This window comes from Danio rerio, chromosome 4, assembly GCF_049306965.1.
Source record: "Danio rerio strain Tuebingen ecotype United States chromosome 4, GRCz12tu, whole genome shotgun sequence".
Lineage (NCBI taxonomy): Eukaryota > Metazoa > Chordata > Actinopteri > Cypriniformes > Danionidae > Danio > Danio rerio.
In genome coordinates, this window is record NC_133179.1 from 16175837 (window position 1) to 16199000 (window position 23164).

Below are 23164 nucleotides of genomic sequence, written 5' to 3' on the forward strand. Positions count from 1 at the left end.
TAAAGCAGGCTACTAGTATATACTTGCAGCCAAAATATGCAGATAAATCAGAATACACTACACTATAAATAATGTATGACAAAACATCATGACAACAAATGTTTGGTATTTTATATTATCAGGTTTTAACTATTACGTTATCCAAAGTTTAACTTTATATTTTAGTCTCATTTTAGTTTTACTGATGTATGTTAAGATGACTAAAAAGTTCATTTGATTCTAACAAAAAAATAAGGCTTTTTTTACAGTGTACAATTTAATCCCACCTCTACTTGTGCATATCAAACAAGCGTACCAAACTTTCATCTCCTTGCATTAAACTTCCGTCCTCATATAAGTTTTCATGAAACAGAGACAGGCTGAAAGATCATTTCATTATAGCGCATCATATGCAGAGAGCTTCCCTTGTTTTTTTTACATTCTGAACTCGGCGGTGATCTTCAAGGAGATGCTTAATATGTAACGGAAAGAGAAAAGTATGTTTATGTATGGCTGAGACAAAGAAGGATTTGTGCGCAGGTAATTAGAGCGTAATGGAAACCGGTGTGTGGGCCCTGCGTATGAATATTCATGCAACGCGGATAACGTGTAGGAGGATCAACCTTGACCACTGTCTAATCAGCACGCGCAGAGACTCGCCGTGATTTAGTGGCGGACTCGATCATCCACAGCATCTCTTAATACCTCCACTCGTGGGTGTACATAATCAATGTCCCTCATTAAGGTCACAGCCTTTGACCTCAGACGATGAGCTGAGGCTCTTAAGGCTAGAAGAGCTGTGACAAAGAGAAACTATTTAAAGAGTGAGTCATTGGTAAAATGTCAGAGCGTTACATTTAGATGAGGCTTAATGTTTCCGTGTGGTCATATTGATAAGTAGCTATAAGTTTGGTAAAAGGATGGTTGACTTTAAACACACACACACACACACACACACACACACACACACACACACACAAACACAAACACACACAAGCGTGCATGCACACACACACACACACACACACACACACACACACACACACACACACACACACACACACACACACACACACACACACACACACACACCCACACACACACACACACACACACACACAACGTTATGCAGTTTTTGTTTCAAGAGGAACTGCACATTTTTTGTTATTAAAATTCAGAGATTTCAGGCAATATCATATACCCGGCACAATGTGGCGCAAGGCGTGACGCAATTTGAGAAACCATAATAGTCTGTTCTTTAGACCAGAACAAACCCGGTCTAAAGTCCGGCGCAGAGCGTGTTAGTTGTGCGCCTCGCACACTGCTTAGATATAGAGCAAGATATAGAGCAATACGCAAATATCTTTACATATGAAAAAAATATTAAGGATATATAGATAGGATATAATAAGGATATATATATAGGATATAAATATAAATGATTAAAATATTACAAAACATATTAATTTCTAGCCTACATGAATTTAAAAACCACTGCCTTGAATCCTTCATCTCGGGAGGCTTTTTCAGTTCATTCAATTTGCGTTTGTATAATGTTATTATTATTATTAGCAGTACTATTTATTATATCCATATTTATATTTGTTTTATTAAAAACAAGCTTAGATTTGCCAACCTGTCAGGTTTTAGACCATATGGGGCACAGCAGGTGTATTTGGAAATAACTCAGTATTTTGACCACACTTCATTATTATTGTTTATTTATTCGTTTGCTGGAAATTAGAACTGAATTTAGAAATAGTTTTGAAACAAATCTTTGCGCTTAACAAAGAAAATTAATTATTTATAGGCTAACTGCGTAAAGGTTTCCCTATCATGAGAGCAAAAGCAAAAGTGAACTTACTTTACGTTGTGTAAATAGCAAATGTGCTTATAGCGCGACGCAGCAGGCTCTTAAAGGGAATGGGAGATGAGACTCTGATTGGTTTATTCTCAAAACACACCTATAACTCAATAAGAAAATAAACTCAACCCTTTTAGACCATGCGCCATGGCGCAAAGTGGATTTTCCCGTCCTTATATTAGCACATATAGATTCTGACACTCCCTGAATGCGTTTGCACCCTGCTCTTTCCGTTTTGCGCATGGACCGTTAAAATAGAGCCCAAGATCAAAATTAGGCACATTAGGCTATGAAATGTCTGGTGAGGAAATGTTTTGGTTTATTAATTTATCTTCTTTTCAGCTTAGTCCCTATATTAATCAGGGGTCGCCACAGCGGAATGAACCGGCAAATTGTTAAGCATGTTTAAAGCAGCGGACGCCCTTCTAGCCGCAACCCAACATTGCGAAACACCCATACACACTCTCACATCCATACACTATGGACAATTTAGCATACCCAATTCACCATAGCACTTGTGTGGGGGGATTGGAGCACCTGGAGGAAACCCATGCGAACACAGGGAGAACATGCAAACTCCACACAGAAATGCCAATGCCGGAGCTCGAACCAGCGATCTTCTTACTGTGAGGCATATTAGTTTTAAAAGTTATAAAACGATTTTACATCAAACTATTTGCCAAATTAACAAATATTTATGTTTATAGATTTCTATTAACAATATATAATATATATATACATGCCCAACTTCAATGTGTACAATGGTCAGCATAAATGAGTACACCCTATTTTAAAAATGATTATTTTTATGCCTTTCTTAGTGAATTTGGGTAATATATATTGATGCATTTGAACAACACAGATTTATTTAACAGATATTTTTTTATTAAAATTAAATTTGAGTCACAGAACATCTTTAGAATTTGAAAAAAATGAAAAATTTATAATTTATAAATTTATGCAAAATATTGCAAAAAAAATACAAACTACAACATTTCAACAAAATTGTATATATTTTTGTTTCTCTTGATTTTTGCTATTTTTCAATATTTTATTTATTATTTTTTCCTAATATATAAATTTAGGCTAATAATTTTTTAATTATTATTGCAAGTGATTTTGTTAGATTAGCTCAAGATTTTGATTCAGTTCTGACTAAGCTAATGCGCAAATATAATATTGTAAAGCATCATATAGAAAATCTTAATTTAAATGAGAGATTTGTGAGATGTGTACTCGTATATGCTGAGCAGTATACATACACACAGAAAGAAATTGGATCCAAAAAGTTTTAGCGAGAAAGTTGTCCAAGTTTGAATGAGGGTGGGATGTAAACAACGAGTTCACAGTTTCTCAAAAGCACAACATATGCATTCTGGAACTTTTTTTAAGTAACACTATATTTATATATAATCACAAAAGTGTTTCTGTCATCATTACACCAAGAAAAAAAAATGCACACGTGGGAGAAAGAAACCATGAGACATATTGAGATGTAGGGAGTTATAGATAGATGGATAGACCAAAAAAAGTGTGTGTGAGCCTCCATGGTAGAGCTCATTAAGCAGATCTGTGTCTCATTAACAGGGAGCTGTCTCGTTATGTGCGATGCAGGCGGTCGTCTCTTTTTTTCCCCTTCTGAAAGTGGAGCCGGTTCGTAGTGTCAGCTCCAGCCCACAGACTCTGCAGGTAACACCACTATTAAGGGCCGAGAGGGCACACGTATTTGAGCTGACAGCTTTTCAGAGCCGCTGTTTCCATACATATTAGATGTGCTTAATTATGTGGAGGTGGGAGCGAGGAAGATCACGGCTCGGAAAAAGTCAAGACATGGATGAAACGCAGTGACCAGCTGCATTTTTAAAAGACTGCTAGCATTATACTGTTTGATAAAAGGACACGTTTAGGGCTAATGTTAGAAATGCACATTACTCGACAGCTACCAAAGCAGAAAACTCTGATAATCTGATATGAGGACGGGCCCAATACTGTTTATAACAGCAACAAGTCCAGCTTTAAAATTATATGTGGGCTTTAGAGATGGGTCGGTATAAGATTCTGCTGGTATGATAAGCTTGTAATAAATTATCACAGTATCACGGTCTCGTGATTACTGCTCTAAAATGTCTGGGTATATAGGTTGGGCTCCTTCCTTTGAAAATTGTATTTCAGTAGTTCTGAAGTTCAATTTTGAATGACTATGGCAAAAAAGATAATATTCTTGAAACAAAGAGTTCTTGAAACAAAGAGTTTCATGAGAGAATTTTCAAAACTTTGGAAGCCCTTTTTCGAATGTCTGAGACTGACCAAGATAACAGAGTAGTGTGGAAGATTTCATGAAGCATAGCAATGTGTACAAAACACAAATATTCCAAATTGGATATGTATAGGTATTCATATATATATATATATATATATATATATATATATATAAATATATATATATATATATATATATATATATATATATATATATATATATATATATATTCAGCAATAAATTCCATTGTGTTATTAATGGGATTCTGTACGTTTTTACTGTGATAAGTTCATATATTTTTAGCTTTGGTTAATAAACTTTAAAGCAATGTTTTGTTCTAATTTTTAAATATTAGGAAATAAATACTGTTTGCTATTTTTACCTTCGGCCCACATCCCTTAATCAAGTTTGGTTTTTGGTCGATCATAATAAAAAGTTTGGCCACCCCTGATTTAAAGCTATACGTAATTTAATTTCATTGTTTTAGTTCTAAAATAATATATGTCTTGTAATATCATTTTTCTTAGTAAAATTTTTTTGTTTTATTTAGGTTTCAATGCATTATTTAGTTTTAATAAATGTAGGACACAGTTAAATTGTGTAAAGCACGTACAGTAAAACACTTCCATTTAAACTGGGGATACAGAGAGTATGGAATTTATTGCCAATTGAATTTATTCATCAGCTTATTTATTAGCTTCTCTGGCTATTTCATGGCAAAACAAGATCAAATATACAACATTTTATAAATATCACTTTTCTAAAACAATTTTATATGTATATATACATGCATACATGCATACATACATACATACATACATACATACATACATATATATAGATACAAATAACAAGAAAAGCAATAAATAATAAATATAAGGTTTAATTTTGACAAAAATTTTACCATTTTTGAATATAAAAATATATATATATAGACTCTATTGTGAAGCCCAGCAGAGTCTGTACTTCCTTCGTCAGCTGAGGAAGTTTAACCCGCCACAGGATCTGCTCGTACAGTTCTACTCAGCTGTCATCCAAACCATCCTCTGCAACCAATTCTTCAATCACCGTCTGGTTCGGCTCAGCTGCCAAAACCGACCTCCGTAGACTACAGCGAATAATCCGGTCTGCTGAACGTATCACTGGCACGACCCTAAACTACACTTCAAGAACAGTACTCTTCAGAATGAGTAAAAGGGCTCGCAAAATCACTCTGGACGCCTCTCACCCAGCATACTACCTGTTCGAACTGTTACCGTCTGGTCGGCGCTTCAGAGTACCAAGCACAAAAACAGCCAGACACAGGAAAAGTATCTTTCCTCAGGCCATCTACCTTATGAACAGTTAAATATCCCCAACTGTGAAATAAATATGTGCAATACTTCTCATACGCACTTGTACAAAGCACCTTATATCAATATGCAATGCAATACTTTCTACATTCGCATCTGTACACAGCAACTTATAACCTGTATATTTATAACAAATCTGTACATACAATTCAACATCCAGATTTCTTGACTTACTGCATCTCTGTTTAATGTTTATCATCTTTTTTTCATATTTATTTTGTGTGTTCACTTGTCATTTTATGTACACTGGAAGCTTCCGTAGCCAAAACAAATTCCTTGTGTGTGTGTGAAGTACACCTGGCAATAAAACTGATTCTGAACTTTTTCTATTTAAACTAGATTATTTTTTTTTTTTCTCCAAACGAACAGTTATTTTAAAAATCAGGATTTTAGCAAAGCTCCAGATGTCACAGAAAGCACTTTCCAAATCTCAACACGTCCAAAACGTCACTGAATTGTGAATTCCTAATGGGCGTGTGACTTATAATTGCTCAAAAGCGCATCTAAACTTCCGATTGAAAGATCTATGAACAAAGTCTTACTTTTAATGAGAAGCAAAGCGCTCGCAAATGCGATCGGCTCGACACTTCTGGGAGGACCTGCTGTTCAAGGTACCTTGGAGGCTGAACTGGCTTAAGTGGACTTCCTAATTACAGCATTGATTCATTAACTCTATTACAAGTTAGAATTAATCGTTTCATTAGCACTCAGGCACAAGCTATGAATCATAATATGGAAGGAACAGGGCCCACTCACTAACATCAAGAGGATTGAACTTTTAGGGAAAAAGAAAACATTGGCCAATTGTGTAATCTAATATAGAAAAATCCATAAGAAGGTATTTTCAAATAAATCTAAATCATATTTGTGTGCAATCATACATGAAGACAGTTAGCAAGTGTGCATGTATGATTGATGTGCTGTATTTAAAAAAATAACAATAAAAACTAAATAAAGAAAATAGGCATTTTAAAAGAAATTTTATTTAAAAAATGTAAATACTAATATTAATTCCTCACCCTTATGTTAATCCAAACACATTATATTTTATTTTTGAAACAAAAATAAAAGCTTTTTTTCAATAAAACTGGGATTTTTTTTTTTTTTTTTTTTTTGCAACATACATTTTTTTTTTTTTTACTTTGGAAATTTTTACATGGAAATTTCTCAAACAGTTTTATTTTTAATAATTAGAAATATCAAAATGTTTTATATTTTTACAATAAAATTATTATATTAGTCATGTGCTTTTATAATTGATTTAGTTAGCTTTAGTTTTACATTTTCACTTACTGCAGGTTAATAATTTATCCAATATTGATACTTTCTTTTAGCTGTATTCACTGATATTTTAGTATCAAGTAATTAAGGAAGTTTTTAATTTTTAATTTAAATATTTTATTTTTTAATTTATTAATTTTTATTTTTTGCATTTAGATTTTAATTCATTTTCATATTTGTTTTTTTTCTTATAATATACTGCTCAAAAAATAAAGTTAACACTTAAACAACACAATGTAACTCCAACTCCACTGTTCCCTTTATATTTTCTTTTGAACAGTACATACACAAAAAAATCCTCTGCGTAAAGTCCCTCTTTAAATAACAGCAAGCAGCTTGGTAAAAAGTAAAGCTGTTGCTTAATGATCCACTGCTGAGATTTTGAGAGATTCAATATATTATATTTCAGCTGATTTCATCTAAAGCGCTGGACTCTTCTCCCCATATACTACCAGTAATATGCACGCAAATCCGTCAGACTGGAAACGCAAGCTCGTGCGACAAGTTTCGCAGTACACTGCGTTGCAAAGTTTAAGCTTGGTAAACTCTGACCAGCGAAATTGCATCCCTTGACTGTGTGAGTACAATTGAGGATCTAAACATGACCTCGTTGGACAGAATTTTAAAATATGGACCAATCGCTCGCTCTTTTTAAACATCTAATCATCTTGTTTAAACCTGCCGACAGAATACGACTGAATTTTGCATGCTTAAACTCTAGTGTGACTGCAGCTTTAGGCTGTGACTGAAGTCAGTTGTAGTTTTATGTTTCTCCTCTGTGTTTCTGCTTATTAACAGCAGGTGTTCATCATCAGTGCTCAATCATCACCCAACTAATCCTTTCATTGTCTCACTAACAAATAATCATCATACCCTGTGAAAATCTCTATCTTTACTTACATTTCAAAAGACCTTTGGGATAAACCACAGGTTAGGAGAAGACTTCAAAAACATTTCATATGCTGGAAACATTTTTGACAATGTGATTTGATTCCAGGTTGAATGACAGGTAAAGTAATTATTTTCAAGGGGGTATGATGAATAATTATAAAATAAGATTTCTTTTACTGAACTGGGATGTTACTAACTTGATAAAGATAAAGCTAAGCTAAACATTCCCCTGTTTAATTCAAATATACCCATTTATAACCATTTATTTTGTTGTATGGTTCTGTGCAACAATATAGAATATTACGGTACTATTTGCAGGTTATAACAGTCCAAAGCACTTTACTCAAGGAAAATTGCTGTCGCTCAGTTCCACCCACGCAGAAGTTTGAATTCCATAGAATTACCTACAATGACTTGATGCGTGATATTACATACTTGTATTAAGTGTACAAACACATTCAGAGTGTGTACAAGATGCAATTTACTCAAAGAGTATCATTAACGCTCATGAATGACAAGCACTGAAGGGCAAAATACTTCAAGAAGTACTACTTATGTTACAGAATAACCCAACTCACCGGTTGGAGGTGGTGGTGCTGTTGGAGAAACCACAGGTTGATCTACAGTCAAAGGAGGCTGCAGGGCAGTTTGGGCAGAGGAAGGGGGTTCAGGAGGAGGGGAAGGGGCGGTTAGTTCCACAGGTAGATCAGAAGCAGGTTTAGTGATGGGACAGGTAGGAATAGACTCTAAAGGGGCGGCAGGTGTGAAAAGCTCAAAAGCAGGGGGAGCGGTGACAGAATCAGCAATGGGAGGAGAAGGAGTGAGTGTGGAAGAAGGAGGTGAAGCAATTATATCCACAGGTGGAGATGCTGTAAGAAGCTCAGATGCTGCAGCAGGTGGAGCAATGGACTCACCTGCAGGGGTTGATAAAACACCCACTGATTCAAGAGGTGGAGGAGGAGGAGGAGGTGCAGGAGTGGTCACTTGCTCAGGGAGTTTTACCCGCTCTGGCAAGGAAGGGGGTGGATGGAGAGTGACAGGGTCAGGTGGAGGAGGAGATATTGGCACCAGTGCTGGCAGAGGATCAACCACAGGGGGAGAAGCAGGAGGGGGCCTGCTGGGAACCCGGGGGCTCGGTGGGCCTGAGGGTTCCCTCATGCGGTCGATGACCTTCTCGGAGAGCTGAAAATGAAAAAGGATAATTAATTAACTTATTTATTTTGCGTTTTGGGATAGTACATCAGGTTTAGTTTCATGGTATATATATATATATATATATATATATATATATATATATATATATATATATATATATATATATATATATAAATAATGAAGAGTGAGATATATTTAACACTATTAATTTAGTCAAACATTTCTATATATTTTCAAGTTTAGTCATTTTATTTTTCCACTTTAAATTTGCAAACATTATTTACGTAGTTACACAATTATTGTTTGCATTTCATATTTTGTTTCAATTTCTCTGGATAAATAGAGATGAAAGGAATATTTGGAAATTATTAGGTCTTCTTTTTTTACATGAATTTAATGTGACTAATTCAAATATTCTACAACAACTACTACAACTACTAATCCAAACAATAAAAAATAAAATAAATTACATGTATAATAACAACAAGTATTATTATTATACTATTATTATACTATTATTAAAAAAACTAAATAATGATAATTATAAGAAGAATTAGAATTAAAAGAATTAGAATTAAAGAAGAATTAGAACTAGAAGAAGAAAAAAAGAAAAACTACCTATAACAGTATATGTCATCACTGTCCTACCCAAAACATCTGCATTAAATAAACTAAAATGTCACAAAGTTATGACTAGGGATGCTCCGATCAATCTTGCGGAGATTGGTATCGGCCAATAATCACATTTTATGACTCGATCGGTACTCGCCAATCTGGCCGATCTCATGAACCGGTCGCAGGTGTTTATTTACGAGTTTACTAAACGTACTAGTTGGAGAGCAAAACTCGAATGGCCTTGATGTATTTAGGCTATATTACATATGTAAGAACTGAAAGTTCTGTGCTTTTGACAATATTGCAAGTTCACTAAAACCTGACTGCACATTTTATAGAATTAAAAATTCCAAACATTCCTGTTTTGTTTATTTTTATCTTTGCTTAAATTTATTTGTCAATGCTTGTTTTTGGTATAATATATTGTATGCAGATGTACTCCCCTACAAAATCATCCCAATCAAATTGAAATTAATGAATTGTTTCCAGATTTATTCATTTCATTAGTTGAATTTATACTCATTATCGCAATATTTATTTCAGAAATAAATTATAATAATACAGACTAAATAATACTAATAAAAAATAATTGTTTCATTTCAAGCCAGTTTAAAGCATTTAGAGAAAAGAAATTATAGAGGGCGTCACGGTGGCACAGCGGGTAGCACGATCACCTCACAGCAAGAAGGCCGCTGGTTCGAGCCAAAATCATTCCGCATAAATCCGCAGATTTTGAACAAATTTTGTGCAAAAATAGCAAAAATGTGCACAGATTCCATCTGGTCCTAGTTATAGGGACATGTTTAAGGCAGCATCTTTTATTTATTCTCTTAGGTAACGCGAGATCTCCACTTAAGTATCATACTTAGAGGTAAAATGTGCATTATGCATTATAAAGCTTGACGCATCAGAATCGGCACTCTATATCAGTCGATCACCATGACAAGAAATCGGTGCTTGGTATCGGCTGCAAAAATCTTGACTGGAGCATCCCTAGTATAAGCTATCATTATAATTATACATAATTATAATTAATTATGTATAAGCTAATTATCAATCATTTCAAAGTGTATGTATAATTGCACTTTCTTTAGGCTTGGTTTAAAATGCAATTCTGAGTTGTTTATGAAACAAAATGTCCTTGCTTACATCTCACGTTGCCTAATAAAGGTTAAAGATGCTGGTATTCCCCAAAAAGTCGTTTAATAAAATCTAATAATAGCACTAATATGACATAAATAGTTGTATGAAGGGTGACCTAGACAGTATATGATAGTTATGGGGTGAGGTAGGGTTTGGGGTCACAGTGCTGTTATTGTTGACATTGTGATGCTTGAACTGCAACAGGTTTCTACAAAATATTTTCTCTCAGGTCAAGAATTGCTTACAAAATAAACTGTATGGCAGCTTTACTTGGTTAGCTGAAGTAAGAAGTGTTCAATCAGGGTCAGAATGTTTATCCAGTTAGATAAGTTAAGACTATTAGAGGCCTTCATTGCGATCACAGTAGGTGAATTAAAGGCGTGCGTCAGTTTGATGTGCGTTTGACAGGTGGAGGAGAACAGACGTGTGTGTCACTCACCCTGATGCCCTTCACTATCGTTATGTTGTCATTCTCATCCGACTCAAAAGACACACGGCGCGTGCTGTTGTTAGCTCCCATTCCCGCACAAGCAAGCCCGCTGGTGTTTGGCCAGCTACTTCATGTAAATGTGTTCAGTATGAACTCCAGAAAGTTGACAGCTCTCTGGTTATGTTACGCGCGAACGCCAGGGCCAGAAACAAACAGAGCTTCCGCCTTTAGCCCCTCCCACCTCGCACAGGGAAAGAAAGACGATTCTCATTGGTTCTGGGCATGTGCTTGGTTTTTCCATTCGACAACATTTTAGATAAACCTTTTGGATTTCAAATAGGTTTAGGATTTATTTATTTACGCAAAGGGAATGCAATTATGGAGTACGAAACCTGCAAAACTATAAATAAATAAATAAATATGCAAAAAAATAAAGAAATAAATTAGAAAATAAATTAATAAATTCCTGCATAAATAAAACAATAAACAAAAAAAAACATGCAAATATATAAATAAATTCATAAATTACTGCATAAATAAAATAATAAATATTCAAATATATAAATAAATGAGTTAATAAACCCCTAAATTTCTGCATAAGTAAAATAATAAATATGTAAATATATAAATAAATCAGTAGTTAAATTCCTAAATTCCTGCATAAATAAAACAATAAATAAATACATATGCAAATATATAAATAAATGAGTAAATTCCTGTATAAAAATGAATAAATTAATAAATAAATATTCAAATATATAAATAAATGAGTAAATCCCTACATAAACAAAATAATAAATACATAATGAGTAAATAAAACCATAAATTCCTGCACAAATATATAATAAATAAAGAAATAGGCAAATATATAAATAAATGAGTAAATAAATCCATATATTCCTGCATAAATATAATAATAAATAAATAAAAATGCAAATAAATGAATTAATGTATATAAAAATCCAAAAATTCCAGAATAAATAAATAAATATATAAATAATTAGTAGTGCGGGCAGGTAAACAATTTATTAAATTACACGAATGTTATGGGAATAAGAAAATGCTAAACTTAAAGTGTATATAAAAGCAAATATGATATGATATGATATAATATGATATGATATGATATGATATGATATGATATGATATGATATGATGTGATGTGATGTGATGTGATGTGATGTAATATAATATAATATAATATAATATAATATAATATAATATAATATAATATAATATAATATAATATAATATAATATAATATAATATAATATAATATAATATAATATAATATAATATAATGCTTTTTTTTCAAATGATTTGAGGTTGTTCAAAACATTTTAAAAATCCATTTTTGCAACAAACTTAATATCTATTTTAACTGTTAATGCATCCTGTCTAACAGTAACTTGAAGAAATATGCACCTGAGTTCTATGTGTCAAATGGGAGCCGTGGGCATTTAGAGACATGGGTCTTCTGTCCTTTAGTGGGTGGCTGTCTTTGTCTACATGCCCTCAGATGTCATCACGACAACCTTTTATCCTGCACGAGGTGATGAGAAATAACCTCAGTCTCGTGTCATCAGCAAAGGACAGTAGATTGGTCAGAAATGATGGGCCTCAGAGGAAGCCGATAAGAACTTCTGGACCTGACTAGGCTCAGAGGAGCTAAAAGAAAAATAACCTCAGAGTCTCCATGATTGTTTCCTTTTTTGAAGGGGCACAAAATTGGCCACTATGTTATCTCTGCTGTCCACGGACACATCAGTCAAAGAGGAGACTGCCAGATCGACCCTTTCCCTCACAATCAATGGCCTTCCCTCCTCGGTTTGTTACAGCAGAGATCGTCAGGAGATAGAGGATTGCAGGTCCAGAGCAATATATCCTTGAAACAGAAAGCAGTTAACAACTTTCACCTTCAGCTCCATCTTTCTCTCTCAGTTACTGTATGTCTGATGATTTATTAAGATTTTTTTTTCACACTGTTTTGTATAAGATCATTTAAGATGATCGAAGTGGTTAATATGCTTCACAAAGCTAAGCTATATCAAGGTACCCTAGTCAAAATATGTAAATATATTTTAGTATTGTCTTAAGTATAAAATATAAATGTATTATGTTGTTTTTATTAGCAAAATTTTGACTGAAAAAAGTAAAACCTGACAATAAATGTGACCATTAATTATTGAAACAGATTTAATACAGCAGAAAATATTAAAATCTACATTACAAAAGATCATTACATGTAACTGAATATAGAAAACGTTTTAGAATTAAATTGTAATCAACATATAATCTTATAGCAGGAATTTTTATATAGATTATAACATTACATTCATCAGAGAACAATTTTGCAGCCACCAATTTTCTTATTATTATTTATTTAGCAAAAAGGACTACATTTCCCAGGGATCCCTTTGCGTTCAGCTGATTGTGATGATGGAGGATTCCCATTGGCTGACGTCCGTCACGAGGTGTTTGGGTGTAGTAGCGGAAAGATGGCAGCTGACACAGGCAGATACAGGAGCGCAGTTTCCAAAAGCAAAGACCCCTCCGGTTTACTTATATCTGTAATAAGGTGAGCGCGGTATTTGTACATAGTCTTTTCTGGTCAACTGACATTTGCCTGCATTGCATGTCAGCGCTCATTTTTTTTGCAAGAAAATTGTCACGAATGGAGATGCACTTAGCATGTTTGCTACGATACATCCTGTTAGTCTTTCATATTATGTACACATAGACGTGTAAATTATGTACATAACTGCATTTAAAAAAAGCTTTTCTGTGAAATATCAGCATTAAACTTTACATAGTATCCTTCTGAATGGAAAGCCAGAGGTGTTCTGACTAGCCTGGTAGACTTTCAAAACAAATAGAGGCTGTTTCAAAACCTACTTAACTATTTACCAAAACAGCACTGTTTGAACATCATATAGGCACTGTCAGCAATTGTTACAATAACATGCAAGTTTAACAACACAAACTTGTCTTATTTATGTTGGATAAAACAGCAAATACAAATTTATATGGGATGATGTTAATTGAACAATAAGAAATGCACATGGATTATTTTTTTTTCTAATCTGTGCAGTTATTTTTAATTTAATTTGATATTAATCATTTATAAAACAATGTAATTTGTATTATTTGTATTTTTTGAGGTCATTGAGAAGGTAAAGAGTAAGCTATTATGATGATGATATGACAGGAAGTTAATGTGAATGTAGAAGAATTGGAGATTGAGGTAAAGTTTGTTTTAGGTTCACACATTCAGAAATGTATTTTTTGTTAATGATGTTTTATGTATGATATTTTTGTTTGAAAATAAATAAATAAATCAAATCAAATTCGTTCAGGGACTACTTGTGACAGGTTATCTGTATTGTTTACTATGGTACTTTGGATATTTGACTAAAATCACATGTAAATATGACTTTTATTCGCTATTTAATTGTCTGTAAACAATGTTGTTCTTTGATAGTCATTGGCGGATGATATGATTCCCCTATTCAGAATTTGCAAAGAATACTTTTCTGAAATTATATTATTAAGGAGAAAGTAAGAATAGTTTATATGAATGTTAACCAGTGCTGGGTTGCAGCTGGAAGGGCATTCGCTGTGTAAAACATGTTGGATAAGTTGGCGGTTCATTGCACTTTGGTGACTCCTGATGAATTTAGGGACTAAGTCGAAGGAAAATAAATAAATAAATGAAAGTAAGAATGTGGGAATATAAAACCACCTTTATCTGCATTGGAGCAGTTTTATTTTTAACACTCATGATGTAAAGCTTTTCATTATAGATGGCATCCCAAATGCAATATAGCATAGGAAAGTTCCTATTTACGCAGTAAAGTTGCCTAATTGCTAAATTCAAGTTCATAGTATTGCTAGTTTTTGTCTAAATAGTCAAGGCATTGCATCAAACCTCGACTTGCTATACACTAACTTTCTTCAGTTGTGCACATGTAAGCTGTCAGATATCCATCATTCAGCTTCACAGCTCTTTTATCTTAGTTTTATCCCTTAGTTATTTCCATTAGGATGTCTTCAGGGCAATCCAATAAGGTCATAAAAGTGTGAGTCTGTGGGCTGAAGCTATATCTACATGATCTGTGCTTCATGGCGAGCTTGAAGAGACTTTTCCCTACTGAATAGTGGCTCTTAGAGGTTTTTTCTATATTTTGCTGCACCTTAGAGTTTGGAATGAATGTAATGAGCTCTTTTGGGAGACTGCGCTGCCTTCCTTTACTGTGATTTAAAGCCACACTCCTTTGAATCAGGAATGAATCGGGACAGGCTTTGAGTTTGGGACACTTGTTGGATTGTCTGCGTTGTCCCAGCGGGTCTTTCTTTGTGGGTGTATTACTGGGCATCTGATGATGGATTGTGGTGAAGTTGTGTTGTGATGGCCAAAAACTCGACTACATCTGTCTGAAAGTTTGCAACATAATGATGACAGGATGAGCTTAGATTGGATGCAGCCTGGTTTCTCTCATTGATGCTGTGCTCTGTAGAAGATTTAAAGGCATTGCAGTCAATCAGAACTTTCCGGTATCCAAAAAAAAGTCAAGAAAGCCAGAAGATGATAGAGTGATGCTATCAACAATTAAACATTTATAGCAACATATGTTTTATGTAAAACGAGTATCTAAGGGCTGCACAAGATATTGATTCAGCATCATTATTGCAATAGTCACATCACAGGATCTGGAATGTTGAGTCGGGATTATAATTGACTAGGAGGCAAAGTTGAAAACACATGTGATTTGTGATGTCACTGCAAACCATTTATATATGTAAGTCTAACCATAAGTTTAACCATAAAGTTACCAAAAAACATTGATCATTTACAGTAAGGCCTAAGACTGTATAAGCATTTCAAGCTGGTTTAAAGCATTTAGACACAAGAAATTATAATTGCAGCATCTTTTAGAAGGATAAATTGTTTAGATGATGAAGACAGTACAGTGTGTTTTTGCATTTGATTATTCGATTGGGTTACCTGAATACTGTAGACTTCCAGGAAACCATGAATCAGTTATTAAATTTTTTTAAAGTCTTTGCTCAACTGTATTTATCAATGCTTGTGATTAGTTTATTAAATTTTATGCAGATGCATCCCCCTATAAAATCATCCCAGATGATTTTATCCCAGATGATGAAATTCTTTCCAGACCTATTTATTTCATTGGGTGAATTTATACTCGTTATAATAATATTTATTGCAGAAATCAAAAAATATTGCAATGTCAGATTTTTTTTTCGATATCGTGCAGCCTTAATAATAATAATAATAACAATAATAATAATAATAATAATAGTTTATAATTGTTTAATTTTAAAGCAGTTTAAAGCATTTAGACAGAAAAAAGTTTCATTTTTGTAACTTATAGAAAAACTTGTAATACTACTCAAACTATGCACTAATAAGGCTATGGGATCTAATTTAGAATTAAAAATAATAAAGTGTAATGTGAGAAGTTTGGAAAACCTTACTAAAATTAATCAAATATAGACCAGAATAAAACAATTAAATCCTTCTGTTGGATTTCTGCAAGAATGCCATATTTCATCAATAACATAAAATAACGGTAATTTTAGTATAATAATATTAGCAATAAATAAATGCATTTATAAATGTAATTATTGAATTAATATTATTGAATTAACGATTGGATGGAAAAATATTAAGTAAATAAATTAATATTACAATGTTATTACTTATTGTTTTTGAGGTCCTTAACCCTCTCAAGGCAGGCGTTGCTGATTTGCAACAGTTAAAAGCATAGATTCTAAAATTTTATTTGAGCCTGAAAGGGTTAATGTGTTATTATTTAATATAATAGTAATAATATAGTAATAAATACATAAAAAATAAATAATGAATGAATGAATGGTCAAAATACACTAATAAATTTTTTTTATTTAATCAATAAATTAATATTGAGGATAACTCAAGTATGGTATTTGTGCATTGTTTAACATATGATGCTGAAATATTTGAACATAATGTTTAGTATTGTTTTATGTGATTGTAACTGACATTAAATAAACAACATATAGGACCAGCTTGGTGAGGGTGTCTTTATATATGGCTTTTATTTTTCTTTGTTCAGGACACTGTCCAGTAGTGATGATGTGCAGGACCGAGAGACGGAGAAGGGCCGTCTGGAGGAGGCGTATGAAAAGTGTGATCGGGATCTGGACGAGTTGATCGTTCAGCACTACACAGAGCTCACCACAGCCATCCGAACCTACCAGAGCATCACTGAGAGAATAACTAGCTCTCGCAACAAGATCAAACAGGTTTGTGATGTTTACCTACTGCTAGAGACACCATTCCCAAAATGCAAAGTATACTTCAGCTGTTTCCATGACAGTCAATGTGATGTAATTTTAGTCATGATGAGGGTTCATGGACATCTTGATTTTATTGTTTTTGTCTGGTAATTTAAATACAGCAGTGCACGTAGTAAATGCACAGTTGCTAATCTTTGTTATACTTAAAGTTGTGCATAGATTATTCATCTAATTGTGTTTATTTGACTGAAATATGCATAATTATGAACATGAAATGTTTGTAGTTTAGATTTCAGTCACTTTTGGTCAATTATATGAAGAAACGCTTTATGATGTGTGCTGTTGTAATATATGTTGTTATTAAATGTATGTGCTTAATTGTGAAATTAAAGTAAACAGAGTAAAGTTGAACAAAATAAGTTCTAAGTAAAGTAAAATTAAATCAAATCATTAATCCTAAATGTTTTGTTTGTTTCACAGTAAATCTTCAACACAGAAAATGGACCCTCCTATAGACTCATTTGGTGTAGATTAAAAAATGAAGAATAGATAAAGACTGGTAACAAATAAGGGAAATGGGTAAAATCTATGGAATAAGAAGAAAATTTAGTTTTTTGCCTTTGAAAAAAATATTGGAATGGAGATCTATTTTATTAAACTAACATTTAATATACAAATGCACTTCATAGAACATGTATTAGACATATAGACAACACCATTTTGGAAGGACACAATATACTGTCCGTTTGTTAAGTGTGACGTCACACGAAGGGGCTTCCGGGTCTAAGGGCTCTATGAAACTGAATGGGGAGACTCATCAAATCAATATTTGTTATTCAGCAAGCCCAGAGATTGTTGTGTACACTATGAGGTTTTATAAAATTCACTTTAATGAGTGATATGAATAAAAAGTGGTCATAAACGAGTATTTTGTCAATTCAAATAAGCAACGGCTTGGACCCGGAAACAGCATTACATACGTCACTAACACGTCACCACTTAACAAGCGGATAACTGCAAGTTAATTACCTCTGCACAAGAGGTAACAACACAAGTCCTCAACCTTTCTAATTTTGACTTCAATGTATTAATAATATGCACCTTTTTGTAAAGCTGCTTAAGAACTATAATTATTGTAAAAAGTTCCAAAACAAATAAACTTGAATTGAATAAATACTGTTGCAGAGATGCTAGAACACAGACATTGAAATGGAAATGAAAGTATAATAGGGAGAAAACCAGGACACATTGATAAAAGTTGCTGAACAAACAGAATATTTAACTGATTAGGCTAATTAATAGATTAAGCTTCTATTAATTCAACATATATCAAATGATAACACCGATAAGAAGCCACATCATCTCAAGGCTCATATTATGAAGTGAGTTGGGAGAAAAGAGATGTTATTAAATGTGATATTTTCACATGCTTTCAGATGTAGCAACATATAAACATAGCCTTAGTTCACTAAGAAGCTACACACAACTGTCATTATCACATAATGATTGTCTTCTGTCTCATTATAGCACAATTAAAGCATTTGTGATTTATTGCCTAATTGTATCAGTGAATTTTGACTGTATATTAAATGCTGCTCCATCTGAAAGAACCAAAGACCTCATTGATGTTTGCACTTTTTTAGATTTGCTAAAGAGATTACAATTGCCTTTGAGTAGTCTTTGCTTAACATTACGTCTATTCTTTTATCATTTAACTAAAAATGTATTTATTTTATCACACAATTCAGACAAGTTTATATCTCCTTATTCCGACTTTATAATTCTATTTAATGCAAAAAGAGTTTGTCAATTCCTAGGGAAAAAAGCCTGAAGTGTGGCACATGCACTCGTGTACTCATTGGGGAAAACAAAATTGGTTTTTGCTTATTGATATTATTTTGAATTGATTTGAAAAGTCAGAATTTTGAAATCTAAAATCTAATTTAGTCGTTTTTGCTTTTATTTATTTTTCTCTAGGCTTAAAATCTATTCCTTCCAGGTTTTCTGCAACCATGATGCGTGTGCCTTCTGAATGTTTACAACCCTATAAATAGCCGATGATAATGCTTGATTTTATTTGCAGCATCTTATATAACACCCTTAAACAACAAAATTTTATTAACTTAAAATTTAGGTGCTATTTACTCGTTCATTCATTTTCTTTTCGGCTTAGTGCCTTTATTAATCTGGGGTCACCACAGCGGAATGAACCGTCGTTTTATCCAGCACATGTTTTACGCAGCGGAAGCCCTTCTAGCTGCTACCTTCTAGCTTACTTTTACTTAAAGATGTTATGCAAGTATGAAAGAATGTTAGTAAGATTAATTGTTTTGTTTGTTTGTTTCTTTCATTCTTTCTCATTTTTCCTTCTATTTTTCTGTGAGTTAATTTTTTTGTAAAAATGTTTTAATGCCTTAAAACAACTTTTGTTTGTTTGTTTGTTTGTTTGTTTGTTTTTTTGTTTGTTTGTTTGTTTCTTTCTTTCTTTCTTTCTTTCTTTCTTTCTTTCTTTCTATTTCTGAAATGTATTAGTTCCTTAAAAGACAAAAACTTACAGGTTTGTAGCAAACACAAACCCTTTGGGGGTTCCTTCTGGAACCCTGCTTAAAATCCCTGTCATTAGTCTGACGCACAATGACTTAATACATTTTTAATAGGCATGTAGCTGCCAATCACACAGTAATACGTCTTTTTGCTATCAGTTTGCTATATAGATGATCAAAACAACACTTTCACAGCACATGATGCTTTCTGTTCCTCTGGTCGACACCTGGCAAAGATGAAATGCAGCTGCTGCTATACTTTGTTGTCCACTAAGATAACCTACCAATACGTAAACGCACTCAAACTGCATGCAGCCTGATATAATGCTGTCTGTAATACCCAGGGAATGATTTATGAGGCATAATTAGAGGGAAAACAACACGCGGTAGCAGTTTGACGCAAAAAGGGAAATTAAAAGCAAATCAGCAGCTACTTTTTGTCATTTTTGCGTTTAAACGTCGCTCTCAGCCATGCGGTCTGATGGGTCGTCCCTCAGGCTTCTGTAATGATGGAGGTGTCAGGCTTTCCACACACACAGTCAAACTTGCCTCAGAGAACATAGAGAATAGCATTTCTGTCTTCATGCTGGTGAAGTATTTGATGAGAGGCGCCCAGGGACCCCCAATCACCATCTTAACTCATTATTATTTAAAGACACAGGTGACCGAGTTTGTTTATTGCACTCTTGAAAGATGTTTGAGTCAAGGACTCTAATAAAAGCGCTTCCCTTTGTGTCTCAATTTGCATGTGTGTGAGCTTGAGAGGGAAAATGGAAGACATAAAGCCAACACAGCCAATGGAACGCAACAATGTTCATTAATTTTGCTGTTTGTTTATCCAGCTTTGGGATTTGCTCACGTTTTGTAAGCTCTTTTATGAACACTAAAAAATGAACTAATTACCGCTTCCCCTGCCACCTAAAACGGGGCTGCGAAACATGGTGAGCCATCATAAAAGCAACATTAGGAATCACTAGTAATTGTCTTCGATGTCTGAAATAATATCCTTGTAAATTAGCCGCTAAGCTTGGGTTTTAATCTACGGCAAAATGTTTGTTTATCATCTTCTCCCCTGCTGCTGACACGCTTGAAAATAATTATGCAGAGAATAAAGCGCTGGGAAAGGAGAAGGGAATACACGATGCTCGTTTCATCAAGTGTGAACTTTCACCTTTTCCTCACGTGGGTTTCTCTGCTCAGGTCAAGGAGAACCTGCTGTCCTGTAAGATGCTCCTCCACTGTAAGCGGGATGAACTGAGGAAGCTGTGGATTGAGGGTGTCGAGCACAAGCATGTCCTTAGCCTGTTGGATGAGATCGAAAACATCAAACAGGTGCCTCAGAAATTGGAGGCGTCCATGGCCAGCAAGCATTACCTGCATGCGACGGATATGCTGGTAAGTGAATGTTCCAGTGTGTTAGTAGGGGACGTTTGATTGCATGGTTAGGTGCATGACACCTTTTTTCAGCTTGTCTCTGATATATTTTTAAAAATATTTAAAGTCTTTACCGTGAGCTTTGTTATATTGTGATGTTTCTCGAAATTACTTTCTCTATAATATTAGGGTGTTTTGAGTTATTTTATTTAACAGACCGGCACAAATATGCAAACAAAGAGTTTCTGAGTTCTCTCAGTCTGCTCTCATGTAATCCTGGAACACATTCAGTGCTGGGAATACATTGTAAAAGCATGCCCTGCTTATTCAAAATATATGATTAATCTAATTAAATTAAAACTCACCAGCAGTGGATGATTTTGTCATTAAGAACGAAAACAGTTTAATATCGGTTTCTCTGAAACTATGAACGATTCACTTTAAATTTATTTAGGCTAGATTTGATTTTATTTAACAAATCAGTTTGTGTTTTAGGGCTGAAGCATTTAGCGGACTTGTTTTGATGCACTTAACCTCAGATGTTATTTGTTATTCTTGTTTATCTAGTAGATAAATGACCAACAAAAATACATTAAATTAACATACAAATTATACCAAATACAAAGTGGCCTATTCAGTTATGCAACTCTCTTGGTTTATCTTTAGGTTCTAGGTTTCACTTTTTTCAGCACATTTTTATCAGGCGTTTAATCACACGGGTTTTTTGAGTACGCCTACATCTCCCTCTCGACAGGGGAAATCAGTGTGTAGCAGTGGTCAGAGATGACAAGCTTCCATCCTCCTGCTCTCTCAGGTGTCTCAGGTGTCCTTCTCCTCAGAGAGCTTCTCCTTCTTGTGTGTCTGTTTGTGTGTGTGTGTCTGTTTGTGTGTGTCTGTTTGTGTGTGTGTGTGTGTGTGTGTGTGTGTGTGTGTGTGTGTGTGTGTGCGCGTGTGTGTGCGCGCGTTTTTGTGACTTTGTGTGTGTGACTGCGTGTGTGTATGTGAAACTGTTAAATTCTGACGAGGAGTATTGGGACTGCCAACAGAGATTACGCTGTACACCGTGTTTCAATTTGCAACTCTCATCTGAAAACGTTCTCCCTCACTCGTCTGTCTGTTGGCTTCATGATCACACGTACACATTTATAACTCTGGTACCTGTCAGTCTGTTTTACCTCCCTAACGTGTGCTTCTCAGATGAGCTGTCATTCATTACCCCACATCTCTCCAATCGGGCCCTTTCTCTCTTAAGATTATTTGCTTAATCTCTGTTGTCATTTCCTTTCCTGTTTCCTTTCCTTTTCTCATATCCTATTTACTTTCCTGTTTAATTTCCTTTCCTTCTTCCTTTCCTGATTGCTTTTGTTTTTTTCCTTTCCTTTCCTTTCCTTTCCTTTCCTTTCCTTTCCTTTCCTTTCCTCTCCTTTCCTTTCCTGTTCACTTTCCTTTCCAGTTTACTTTCATGTTACCTTTTCTTTCCTGTTTACTTTCTGTTCCTTTCCTGTTTACTGTCCTTTCATTTCCTATTTGCTTATTATAAGTCCTGTTCACTTTCATTTTCTTTCCTGTTCACATTCCTGTCCCGTTTTTATTCCTTTCCTGTTTACTTTCCTTTTGCTTCCCTTTCCTGTTTACTTTCATTTCCTAATTGCTATCCTTTCCTATTTCCTTTCCTTCCCATCCGTGTTTTTTTCCCTTTCTTTTTTTCCCTTTCATCTTTCCTTTCCTTTCATTTCCTTTCCTTTCCTTTCCTGTTCCCTTTTCTGTTCATTTTTCTTTCCTGTTTTCCTTCCTGCACAGTTTAATTTCCTTTCCTGTTTCCTTTCCCTTTCCTTTCTTGTTTTCTTTCCTTTAATTTCTTTTACAATAATTTCCTTTCCTGTTTCCTTTTCTTTTACCTTACTTTTCTTTGACTTTACTTTCCTGTTTCCTTTCCTTTTACCTTACTTTTTTTACTTTACTTTCCCCTCCTGT

At 34.1% G+C, this 23164-nt stretch overlaps 2 protein-coding genes across 9 annotated transcripts in view; one reads left to right on the forward strand and one right to left on the reverse strand.

Annotated features, from left to right (window-relative positions):
* chchd3a (coiled-coil-helix-coiled-coil-helix domain containing 3a) overlaps nucleotides 1-11218 on the reverse strand; it is a 113586-nt gene extending 102368 nt beyond the window's left edge. For 3 of the 6 annotated variants that reach the window (XM_009300263.4, XM_009300261.4, XM_073945916.1), the window contains exons 1-2: nucleotides 10980-11180; nucleotides 8206-8809 (exon numbers count right to left, since the gene is read on the reverse strand). In XM_009300263.4, coding sequence (XP_009298538.1) covers nucleotides 8206-8809; nucleotides 10980-11060 — 685 coding nt within the window. In that variant the 5' untranslated portion in view covers nucleotides 11061-11180. Of the gene's footprint in view, nucleotides 1-8205; nucleotides 8810-10979 lie in introns of all 6 variants that reach the window. The other 3 variants (NM_001309796.1, NM_214804.2, XM_073945917.1) reach the window with 2 other exon arrangements.
* A 2236-nt stretch (nucleotides 11219-13454) lies between these two features.
* Nucleotides 13455-23164, forward strand: part of exoc4 (exocyst complex component 4) — a 211238-nt gene continuing 201528 nt past the window's right edge. For 2 of the 3 annotated variants that reach the window (XR_012401600.1, XM_073946250.1), the window contains exons 1-3: nucleotides 13455-13548; nucleotides 17090-17279; nucleotides 21017-21211. Coding sequence is in view for 2 of the 3 variants with exons in the window: in XM_073946250.1 (XP_073802351.1) it covers nucleotides 13469-13548; nucleotides 17090-17279; nucleotides 21017-21211 (465 nt within the window). In the remaining variant the exon portion in view is untranslated. The remainder of the gene's footprint in view (nucleotides 13549-17089; nucleotides 17280-21016; nucleotides 21212-23164) is intronic. The other variant, NM_001030134.2, reaches the window with a different exon arrangement.